Below are 11,657 nucleotides of genomic sequence, written 5' to 3' on the forward strand. Positions count from 1 at the left end.
AAAACTATCACACTTGGTTTGTTCCTGCCTTAATATGGAGGTAAATGAGGTTTTGCAGAAGTGAAAGGCTGGTGCAGAGAGACACTGTGTCACTTAGTGTATGTCTGTGCTTACCAGCAGGTCGATGTTCCAGAGACATGCAAAATCCACTTCTCTGCAGCTGACCTGCTGTGCTCCTTCTCTCACAAGGAGTAAGGAAGGTCGAGGGGAGAAATGCTCCCGTCAACCTCCCTCTGTGAGGACAGACCTTGTAGTTGATTGCAGATATTTCAGTTCTAGCTACGGCAATTGCATAGCTAGAATCAACGTAGCTACAGTCAACTATAAGGTGTGGTGTAGACCAAGCCACAGCCGCCAGTACCTCTTACCAGTGTGTAGTCATGCTGCGTAAACAACACTGCCTCTGGCCCTAACTTCCCGCCTAAATAGGGCTTGTGATCAGGCGAGTTTCAGCTAATCCCATTGTAAACTGGATTTAAAATTGATCCTCTGTCAACAACCACATGGGGCCCAGGCAGTTATTTTCAATTTGGCTCACTTGGCCAGGACCTGTTTTCACACGTGTTTGTGGTACAGAACGTTGGCGTGTCTGGTGTGGAGCACTAGAGAATGACACCTCTGTCCAAGGGCTGCAGCAGTGGTGAGCAACCTGCAGCCCTTTGGGGTTCTGTGTGCTGCCCACGAGACACTTGCTTTCCCATTGCCTGCAGGCAGGGTTGCCAGATTCTGCCGGTTCCATCCACTTGTTTCCCCTAGCATTATTACTAAAGTGACACACACAAACCAAAGGCCTGTGACGTGAGGGGGGTGCTCACTGCACACAGCATTGGCAGAAAGTTGGGCACTCCCTCTGCAGCCCATCAAAGCACTGCTGGGCGTGGGCACAACCTGCAAATCCCAGGAATGCAAGTGCAATCAACAAAACTACTTTCTCCTGAGTGACTGTCTTGGTTGTGCCAATCTTGCAGCCTCTGGAGATGGAGGGCCACTCATGCAGCCACTCACTAGCCTAGGTTACCATCGCTGGTTGTATGCTAGAAATCCAGGGGGGCGTAGGCCCTCTTTTACAAACTGCTGTCTGTCTGACTTTCCCCTTGACCTGGGTGGCTTTTCTTTTCCACAACTGACCCTTACATCTATGGCAGAAGATTAAATATACCTCCCCTACTGCTTTTGTTTTCTTCCAAGATGTTTCTGGTGCCATCCAAGCTCCCCAGTTGTGTGCCTTGAGTTGAAATTCATTGATATGTGGCTGCTCGGGATTATCGGTGAATGAAACAAGTTTTCATTGGTACAGCTCCTATCTGTTAACCTAGGGGAGAATTCCAGAACCGGAGAATCCCAGGAATGTTGGTTCTCTGGCCTGTTGGTAAAGTTACCCAACAGTTAGAAATAGGGAAGCTGTCGTCCATACTCCTGCATTCTCTTCCCTTCTCTGCCAGGCTTGTGCAGTGTTACCCTGGCTGCAGAGTACTTGCCTCGCAGGGCAGTGCGACGGTTACTGTCTGAAGTGCTGTGAGCTGAAGGGTGCTCGAGGTGAGATTTGTTGCTGGGCAGGCTCTCCCATGCTGCACCATTGCTGGCAAACACAGCCTGAGAGGTAGAGATCACAGCGCAGGCAGCAGAGTGCTAATCTCGCCTGCTTGGAGAGGGGGTTGCAGAGAATCGGTGAGATCACTCTGAAGGGGTTGGTTCTGTGCTTCCTAACCCAGCTCCTAAAGGATTTCTTTGTGCCTCTGAATTGTTCCCCATCTGGCTCCCCATTCTTCACGTTAGAGAAAATTGGGTTAAAATATGTCTGCTCAGGAGAGTGAAGGATGAATATAAATGAATCCCGGAGCTGCCTTTATGTGTAAGCTGCTCCCAGAATGGAGAGCCACTTCCCCATTTGCTTCCTTGGGAGCTAGGGCCCCAGGCGTTCTATTTATAGAAAGTCATTGAGAAAATCAACAGAGCGTGACCAGCGCGGCCGTGCCGAAGCTTTCACAATGGAATCGATGGGCTCTGCAGGGGCACCCCCCCCCCATTGTAAAATGCTGCATCTTCCCGCCGGCAGGGCTGCCCCAGGTTTAGGGGCACAGCACTGGATGCCTCTCAGAGCGGGTGACAGCTGGGGGGAAGGGGACAGAAGCAGGGACCGTCGCCTGATAACGAGCCCTGGTGGGGACGGGCTGGTTGTTAAGCGGTGCCTGGGCTCTCTTGCCAGCCCGCTGCACAAAGCGACTGGCAATGTCGGCGCACAGTGGTACGCCTCCCCCCGCGCTGTGCGCGTGAACGTGGAGGGCGGATGCACAGCAGCCCTAATCCTTTGTCCTTTAACTTGGGAGGGGCCATCTCAGCCAAGGGTTGCGAGGCTGCTTGCTAGCTTGGAGGTGTGTGTACACACACACACACACACACACACACACACACACACACACACACACACACACACACACACACACCCCCCCGCGTGAGGTGGGGAACAACACGCACTCCCGCGCCCCTTTCCAAGGTGGGGAACAAACATCTGCCCCCACAAGGTGGGAATTTCCCCCCCGAGCTGGCGACGAGGGTGGAGAGAGTTATTCCAGCGGTGCCAGTGCCTCAGCCAAGGTGGCAATAGAAAGGCACAGTTGTAATCTACTGCCCTCCGCTCCCAGTGGCAGCCCCAGCACTCACGCCCCACACCCCCAGATTAAACTGGACTAGAGAAGGGAGCAGTGCTGGAGCTGCACTGGGCCCTGGGCCTGCTGGGGCTTTTGCACACGCTGGGAGCAGTGAGCCCTCCTGCCTGCTGTGACGGTGCGCTCTCTCTCTCTCTCTGGGGCTTTGAAGTAGTTACAGCCTGGGCTGCAGAGCTGGGCTGCGGAGCAGCACCTGGCAAGGGATTGGGCAGCTACAGTGGCGGATGGTGGGTGAGGTCAGAACAAGCCCACCTGCCTGTGCCACTTCCCCTCCCAGGTCTGTGCCTTAGAGGCCAGAGGGGCACGTCCCCTTGGCCCTGGGACGGGAGGCCTGGGCTCAGATGCCCATAGCAGCCAGAAAGCAGGACTTACTCTCCTGCTGTGTGGCTGCCCTCTGTGCGCCCAGGGCCAGTGGAGAAGTTTGCTGGGATACACCCCCAGTGGCTCTCAGGTCGGAGGCATGAACAGATACACACGCTGCTGCCTGCCTGTCCAGCACAGTGGTGTGCTGTGGCCAGATATGCCTGCCGCCTGTTGCTAGCTGGACAGCTGCCTGAGGAAGAAGAGGGCCAGGGCATGGCGGGAGACCGGACTTCCCTGCAAGCGGAGTTCCAGGAAGGATTCAGATGCTGCCCAGGTGATTGGCAGAGCGCCCACATCTGGCAGCATTTTTTCCCATGGGTGGTGCACACCCACTTGTACCTCAGTGTGCATGACAAAATTTATTCTGCCCATGGACGGAAAAAGTGAGAGGGACCCTGGAGTGGGGCAAGGACTGAGCTGGGAACCTTGTGCCTCACAACTAGGAGAGAACGGTTTCCAGTGCTGCTGTGAGGGGTGGGCGTGAGTCCCACATGCAGGTGAAACGCCCCCTCCGTCGGCCTTCCCCTTACTCGGCTGCTACAGTGCTGTGCAGCCCCTCGCTCTTGTGTTGGTTTACGCACTGGCTGTTTGCTGGCCTGGGCGAGAGGTAGATGTCATGGGCTGCGGGTTCTGAAATGCTGCAAAGCTTCGGCCTGGCACCCCCAGGGTGGGACTCACGGTCGTGATTTATGTGGCCAGGTGCTTGCGCCGCAGCTTTATAAACACGAGGCGCGGTGTCTGCCTCCAAGAGCTTTCCCCTAATTCAGCCAGACCCACCGGCTCCGGGGGAAGCCCTGGCACCAGACTGCTGGGGAGGCGGCGCCCGCAGGGGCTGAGCAGCAGACAGGTGGGCAAGGAGTCATGGACGGTCCCCAGCATGGGGCAAGTGCCATGGTGTCAGTAGGGGGCCCATCCTGCACAGTGCCAAGCACCCTCCCTCCCATTGCCACGCAGCCAGCGGCGGTGCTGTCCTGGACCTTGCAGGGGCAGGGAGCAGAGGAGGTCTGCGGGGGGAGTTGCCATTAGCACTGACAGTGCGAAGCTGGAGTTTGGGATAGAGCAGCGGCGTCCAAGAGGAGTTCAAAGCTCCCCTCGCACACTTGTCTGTCCAGGTTCTCCGTGTATCGTACAAAGCGTCATTAACAGCATTAGAACTGTAAATACTGTCTGGCCTTGAAATTCGCATGAAGCTGTGACATGACGTAATAATCCCAGACACCTGTAGGGAAACGCCTCGTTGCAGCAGCGAAAGGCGATCTCCGGAAAGGCTTTGAACCCTGCGTAGCCTGTAACATCCCCGCCCCCACGCACACCCCCGTGCGGCTGGGAGTGTCGCGGCTCCAGCTTCTCCCTGCGAGTAGCGCCCAGACGGCAGCGCCGCCCTACGTTGATGGACGTGATACCAACCCCGCTTCTGTGCCATGCCCTGGTGTTCCCTTTCAGCGCGGGTGGCATCAGCGCCCGCCGGGGTTCCCCGCGGGCTGGCAGGCTGCCTCTCCTGGCCGAGCGCCTGTGCCATTCGGCTTGAGCACCTCTGTCGAGGTCAAAGAATCATGATTTCTTATGTGCACCTTTGCCACAGGGCCGTGCCCTGTTCCTTACTGAGGCAAGTAGCAAACGTATGGCAGGGGGGACAGAGCAGGGGCTGCCAACCTGGGGACCTCTGAGGGCATTGCAGGGGTCCATGAACAAAAATAAAAATGATCACAGGCAATGAGTGCTAAATAGACTGCAAAGTTACCGTCGATTCTTTTTAAATTGAATCTCTTCCGCCACTGCTGTTACCGGCTGTCTGAAAACGTGAGCTGTGGTTTCCTTTTCCATGGAATGAAGTGTACATAGCGGTTAGAATCAGCTTGAATGGGGGTCCATGAACAGTTTGCGGGTGAGTGGGGGTCTACACCCGGGAAGAGATTGGGAACCATTGGCCTAGAGGGGCCAACAGGACCGCACTTTCCACAAAGGACAACTCGGCCGCACTCCGGGCGGAACCAGTGGGGGGATGCGAAACCCAAGAAAGACGAGTGCCCCGTCCCCGTTGGCTGCGAGCTGCTTTGAAGTCGCTGTTAGGAAGCAACTCGTGCTCCTGCCAGCACGGAACTGTGGAGTCAGGTTTGTATTCACATGAACCCCACGTGGGGGCATCCGTTTCGACTCCAGGCCATGTTTGTACAGGTCCTGGCAGGAATCCGCTGGGGGGTGGCTGGTGTCCCCAGAGGAAGGGAGGTGGTGGGAGAACGCAGAAGGGTGGGGCTGCAGGAAAAGGAGGGGCAGGCCACTGGAGGTGAGTTGCCCATTGGAATGAGCATAGAAGTCCTAGACAAGCTGACACCTCGGTTGGCTCTGGTGAAGAGGGTTCAGTAGTTCTTAGCACTGCTGGAACACCGTCACACGAGGGCTTAATGCGCTTGGGAAGAGTTGATCCTCACAACACCACCATGCAGCATATGGACATTTCCCATTTTACAGACGGGGACACTGAGACACAGAGAAGTGGCAGATTTTCCAGTTCACTGCACTAACCATGAGTCAGCCCTTCCTTGGCATGAAAGGGGCTCAGATCTCCTCTCAAAGGCCATTTGCTCCTTCAGCCCCTTCTTCCGCCCCACGTTTTCCATGCCGGCTTCGTGCACTCCGCTTCCTTCGCAAGGAGGAGGGTTTGTGAAAACACTGGGGTGACCCCAGCACTGGTTGCAGCCCTCGCTTTGCTGCTGATGGTTCTGTCCCTTTCCCCTTCATCCTTTCCAGTTCTCAAGGTCGGTCAGAAAACTAATTCACTTGGTCTTGGAGAGCGTCTCCCTACTGGCAGGGCTGCTAGGAGACGCTGGTACCTTGGCTTGCCCGGCCACACTGCCTCTGATCTCTAGGCAAACCAGGGTGCTGTCTCTGGGGCACTGCCTCTCGCACCTTTCATCAGCAATAGCTGAGACGTCACTGTGCCAAGTGATAGCTTGTACCTCAGCATTGAGACTTAAATTAGCTGGGGACCTCTGTTAGGCTCAGGGCTGGGGAGAGCAGTGAGAGTTTATAACCAGGCTTAGTGTCTGGGCTGATCTTTTATCAGTGTTGCGTTTTTTGCACCTGTAGCACTTTAAGAAGCTGGGTGTGTTTAGCTGGCGTCCTCTCCCTCCCTCCCAGCACGTTTAATTCTGTCCCCGTTGCAGCGATTCCCAGTGGAAACCCTTCTTTCTCGGGGGAAGGTGGTGTTGGCAGGTGAAAGCGTTGATTGTCTTCTCTGCTGCTTTCTGCTGGGGAGAGCAGCCCTGCAAGACGTTTTCTTCTTTTACCACCATAAACCCGCACCTGTGTTGCTCTAGTCATTACGCGAGAACAGGCTCCCACAACCCAGCCGAGGCCGAGTGCTGAAACGTGACCGTTTGGCTGTGGGTACGGGCCGAGTGCCGGTGATACTTTCTAAAGTCACTAACGGTCCTACTGCCAACAGCTTCGGTAATAAATGAGGGAAGATGCAGAGCTTTGCTCTTTGGGTGGTATAGGTGGTAGCATTTGTTAATCTACAGGTGGCCTGGGGGAGGAGGGGCAGGGCTGAGCTCCCACCTCACATGCCGATGAAATCAGCTCATGGCACCCGGGGTGCTGGGGATTGATGATCGTTGTGTTAGAAGCTCGGGGCTAGTCTAGGTCCCCCCACCCCCGAAGCCCCCGTGGAGAACTGGCGAGCTGTGAAGGTTACAGTCTCACCTGTACAGAGCAAGGGAAACTCGAGCAATTACAAAAGGGACTGTTTTAGGGAGGCAGCGCCGGGGGTGGGGGGTTGGTATGTACATTAATCGCGATTTCGTGCAATGGCCTGTCAGGCAGGAAGCTGTCTGGGCAAATGATGTCAGCCCGTCAGGGGAGGGCTCCCACGGCAGCTCCTGCGAATGCTGGTCAGATGGGGCTGAGGGGAGATCAGCCACAGCCACCTCCATGGTGAGGTTTTGCCCTGATTTCTGCCACCAGGCCTAGGTATCCTGCTGCCCACAGACACAGCTGCTCTGAGCACCAGCCACTCTGCCCCTGCTGTCAGGCCTCTGTGCTGAGAGCTGGGCGTTATGCGGCTAGGCCCCGTGCCAGCGTGCTCAGGAACCAAGGTGTGAGCATGGGGTGGATGTCGGCCGGGAGGAGGCCTCTCACCGGTGCTGCTTGAGGCCTTCTGCTCCTAACCAGCAGGACTTCTCTTCCCCCGCAGGCTGCAGCCTACGCTTCCGAAGACGGCGTCCTCACCGAGGCCATGATGGACGCCCGCGTGGCCGACGCCGTGCAGCAGCACAAGCAGAAGATGGAGTGGCTGAAATCGGAGGGTGCTGAACTGAGCCAAGAGGTCGGCAAGAGCCGCCGGCTGCCTCTCCCTGTGGGGACGGCTGTCTGAGCCGCTGCCGAGGGGCTCAGCCTGGGGAGGCACCCGGGGAGGGGGGACCATGGAGGGCTGGCTGGCTGGCTGGCTTGGTGGAACCATGCGATGGAGGCGGGTGCCGGTCGTGTGGAGGCGGGAGCGGTCCAGGCCCTGCCTGCTCCCTTTTATACTTGTCGGAAACGCCAGAAATAAAGGTCTTCTAAAGCAGAGTGGAGGTGCGCGTGGCAGGAGCCCTCGCCTCACTGCTACGCTGGAGCATGGCAGCCAGCCCCTCTGTAGGGCATTGGACCCCTTGTGAGCCAGCAGCCAGGCTGGGGGGTGCCCTGGGAGCAGCCGGGCCCGGTGTGCAGAGAGGTGTTCTCCAGCTCAGGTCCCTGCACTCGCTATCTGCGTTCCCCCTGGGGCGAATGCACCCAGGCTCCTCATCCTCTCCCTGTCGCTGCTGGGGCGGCGGTGGAGCCAGCCCAGGTCAGAGCAGGCTCCTTGGCATGGGCAGGCTCCCGTAGGTCGTTGGGCCGTGTGTCCGGGAGGAAGGCTCACTCGTGAGAGCGCTGCGTGTTTGCTGCTGGCCCGGCTGGGTGTGGGGGCGTCAGACAGGCCCGTGCCGGCGTTGTGCCTGCCTGAGCGACCCTGGCTTCACCGGAGGAAATCACTGGTGCTGGTGGCTCCCCTTCCCTCTTGCAGGGGCTCTTTGCCAAGTTTCTGGCCCACCTAGTGGCTGGACACGGCTGCGAGCTGCTGCTTCTCCCAGAGCATTGCTGGCTGGTGGGTCCTGTATCCTCCCAGGGCATGTCCCTTCTGGGCACCAGACGCTGCTCTGCCAGCTCCTGCAGGGCTGGTCAGGGCTCCCTGCAGCCGGCTGATCCACAGGTGGCAGACGTTGTGCTCTCGGCCCACTCTGGCTGAGTTTTAATGCTTGCAGCCTGGCTGCACAGGGCAACGTAAGTGCCTGGCATGCAATCAGCCAGGGCACAACCCCCAAGATCCCTGGCCTCCGGGAGAGCTGCCCAGAACAGGATTCCTGCTGAGCTTTTATCCCCTTGGCAGGTGGCCCTGCAGAATGAACCGCCTGGCTTACGCCTGGGCGTCACATGGCAGCGTGGATTGAGCAGGTCAGCTGACGCCGGCCTGCCCCGAGCCTGTGAGCAAGCTACGTGGGGGGGCAGCACGGCGACCCTGTGCTGAAATGATAGTGCTTCTCGCAGCGGGAGGGGTGTCCCATGCGATGGGATCAACTGCTTCCCGAGCGCCCATTCCAGTCGGACGGGGGGAGGCGCCGGGTCGGCTGTGTCCATCCAGCCTCTTGCGGGCCTGGCTGGCTAGGGAGCAGTAGAGGCTTTGATGCGGGTTTTGTTTCCAAGCAGTTCTGCCCCCTGAGGAGGCTCTGCATTGATGGCTCCAACAGACAGGTGGCCACAGCATGAAAAGCTCCAGCCCTGCTGGCTAAAGGTGGCCCTGGCTTGGACAGAACTTGGGCCTTACAGCAGCCCCCTGCAGGGCTGGCTTACTCGGCTCAAAGCTGCCTGGGCCTTGGCTGGCCCACTCGCGCTGGGAGGAGGTTGGTGTAAACGGAGGGGGGAGCAACGGGAGCTGCCAGGGAGCCCTTTGACAAGTCTGCCTGTGGCAGGAACTAAGCCCCCCCGGCTTGCGGGTGCTGAAGCACTTTGTGAACGGCCAGAAACAGCCTCAGGCTGGAGCTCAGCTGCATTTGACCTCCGGTTCCCCAGCAGCATCGCTCACTGAGTCCCCCTCAGCCTACACTGCACAGGTGTGTTGGCCCAAGCTAATTCTGTGCCTGGCTGCAGCGCTTTCCCCTGCAGGACCTGACAGCCCCCTCCTCTCTGTTTGGCGGGGGGCAGGTGGGCAGCACTGAGAAATGCTTGGAGTGACTGTGCAGAGACCACCGGGGCTGGCCTCGCGGTGACCAAAACCGGCCACGTTGAAAGGCACCTGCTGTCGTGACTGCAAATCTGCCCGTCTTGTTCCATCAGCTGCTCTGCCTGCAGCTGCCCAAAGCCCCACCGGTGTTGCTAGATGCCAGGGAATCCAGCTGCCCAGGAAAAGCCAACGGCAGCCGCTGCCAGTTGTGTGAGAATGGCGCAGCTTCTCTGTGGCGGGGCTCCCCTGGCTCAGGGCAGGGCAGTTAGCCAGCTGGCCACCCAGCAGCTCTCCCCCCAGGTGGAGCAGAGCAATGGCGTACCTGGCCATGCGTTGCAGGCTGCTTCCCTGGAGTGCACCCGGGTAACTTCATGGCAGGTCCTCTGGGATGAAAGCCACTGGTTGCAAGGCTCCTAGCACAGGGGTAGTGTGGTGGGCTGTGTTCGCACAGCTCTGACCAGGGGACAGTGGGGTGCCAAGGGCATACTGGCTGTGGCCCTTTTAAAGGGCTGCCAGTGCTTGTTCCTGGCAGGTGGGGTGCAGTGGCCAGAGGTTTCAGGCTGAGTGCCAAGTGGACAAGCGCTGTCTGTCCGTTCTCACTGCCAGCGGGAGGGAGGTGACCATTCAGCTGGCACGGGGAGGAAGGGAGAAATCGATGCCTTGTGGTGCATCTGTTTGCAGACGTCCTCGCCTGCATTTCATGTAGGGGCCCGGCAAGGAGATCTCGGTGTCCCAGGCTCGTGGCTATGTGGCTTTCTCTGCTTTGGGCCTCCAGGGAAGCAGATCTCTTCCTCCTGCAGCACTAGCCCTGAGACTGGTGTAACCCCCCACACAGGGGCAGCGCCTTCATGCTCTGCAGTTGAGGGTGGAGGGGTTGATTTCCCAGGTGACCCTCCAGGGCCCAGCTTCTGGTGTAGGGAGGACAGGGCAGAGAACTGAGCTGCCAGGGCACTGCCAAGGATACCGCAGGTCAGACAGGGGATGCTAGTTGTGGCTCCTTACTCCACATACAGCCCCAAGTGGCCAAGTCAGGAGCCGCTGGACCGAGTGCGAGGCAGCCATGCATGAGGGCTCCAGTCCAGGCTGCTCAGCTGACTCTTAGAGCCCACAGGCAAGTTCCTTGGGCCCGGTGGCCTGGCTGCGGCACAGGGGCAGCTCCAGCTTGGCACACCCAGCATCACTGTAAATCAGACCGCGTGGCCCTGGCCTCCCTGCCTGTGAAGTGATGGGGAGGGGTCTCACCCTCACCCTGCTTCGAATGTGCTTTGAGATCTGCTGGAGAAGCACCAAGTATGAACCTTCTACTGGTGCCACAGCTGGTCCTTCCTGCTGGCACCACTGTGATGCCCACGCAGGCTGGACCCCCCCTCTGCCTCTTGCATCAGCGCCATTATCTTAACGTGTGACCCTGCTTGGCTTGCTGAGGTTACATCCCTGGCAGCGTGGGGAACATGGCCCATCATTCCTACTCCCCTCCTCAGCCGTAACTGCTCGTTTTAAGAGCAGCTGTTGATTTATAAGGGCGGCACCAGCCAACAAGTCTCTTCACACCCTGATTAGTTTTTTTCCCCCATTGCATTCTTTTCCTACCAGCTGGGACGATGGAAGAGTTGAGCCCAGAGCTGGGTGTGACGTCCACGGAGCCCACGGTTGCTACACAGTGAGAAACGCCGTCCTGCCTACCGTGCTCGCCATCCACCCAGCCGGGCATCCCTTTCTAGCTTGTCGTCCACTGACCCCCTGGGAACCTGTCCCTGCTGTGTCCGCACTGCTTACAGCTCCCCCCTGCTGGCTGCCAAGTGGAGCCAAAGCCCTGGGGCAGCCACATTCCCCCTTGCTGGTCGTTTTGTAGGGAGCGGAGGGGATCCCAGTTCAAAGCACTAAAGGGTCGTGCTAGGGAGGGAATGGGAGGCCTGGTGGCATTTTTCAGCCCAGCCGTTCATAGTTGTTGACAGCCAATTTGGGTGCAGCGTTGCACCTATTTTTTCCCTTTGCCGCTAAATGGATTTAGAAGCCGCTTTTAAATGACAGCTGTTGTCAGGAAGTGCCCGTCGCTTCCTCTGGGTTCTATTGCACAGATTCACACGAATGAGGAAGGGGCCGTGCCCTGGGGGGCAGCCTTTGGCCCCTTGAATCTCTGCAGGCTCTCTGGGTTGTAAGCAATCGCTGGTGGCGTGGTGTGGTACGCTGACACTGAGCCTGCCCATGTTCTGGCGAGTTACATGGGACTGTCCAGGTTCCAGGTCTAACTCTTAGGTCTTGTGATCATTAGTTTTGTAATTGCTCAAATAATTTAACTGGCAATTGAACTTCCCAGAAAAGAGGGAAGAGAAAAACTTTTATTGAGTTGTAACCAATGGTTTTGTTTTAATAAAACAATGTGGAATCTGACT

The 11,657-nt window shown here is 57.9% G+C and overlaps 1 protein-coding gene across 1 annotated transcript in view; it reads left to right on the forward strand.

Annotated features, from left to right (window-relative positions):
• The window catches only part of ATAD3A (ATPase family AAA domain containing 3A), a 76,556-nt gene extending 64,899 nt beyond the window's left edge, over positions 1 to 11,657 (forward strand). Inside the window, exon 16 of the mRNA XM_075018175.1 lies at positions 7,222 to 11,657. Coding sequence (XP_074874276.1) covers positions 7,222 to 7,401 — 180 coding nt within the window. The 3' untranslated portion in view covers positions 7,402 to 11,657. The remainder of the gene's footprint in view (positions 1 to 7,221) is intronic.

The sequence above is a fragment of the Carettochelys insculpta genome, chromosome 23 (assembly GCF_033958435.1).
Source record: "Carettochelys insculpta isolate YL-2023 chromosome 23, ASM3395843v1, whole genome shotgun sequence".
Lineage (NCBI taxonomy): Eukaryota > Metazoa > Chordata > Testudines > Carettochelyidae > Carettochelys > Carettochelys insculpta.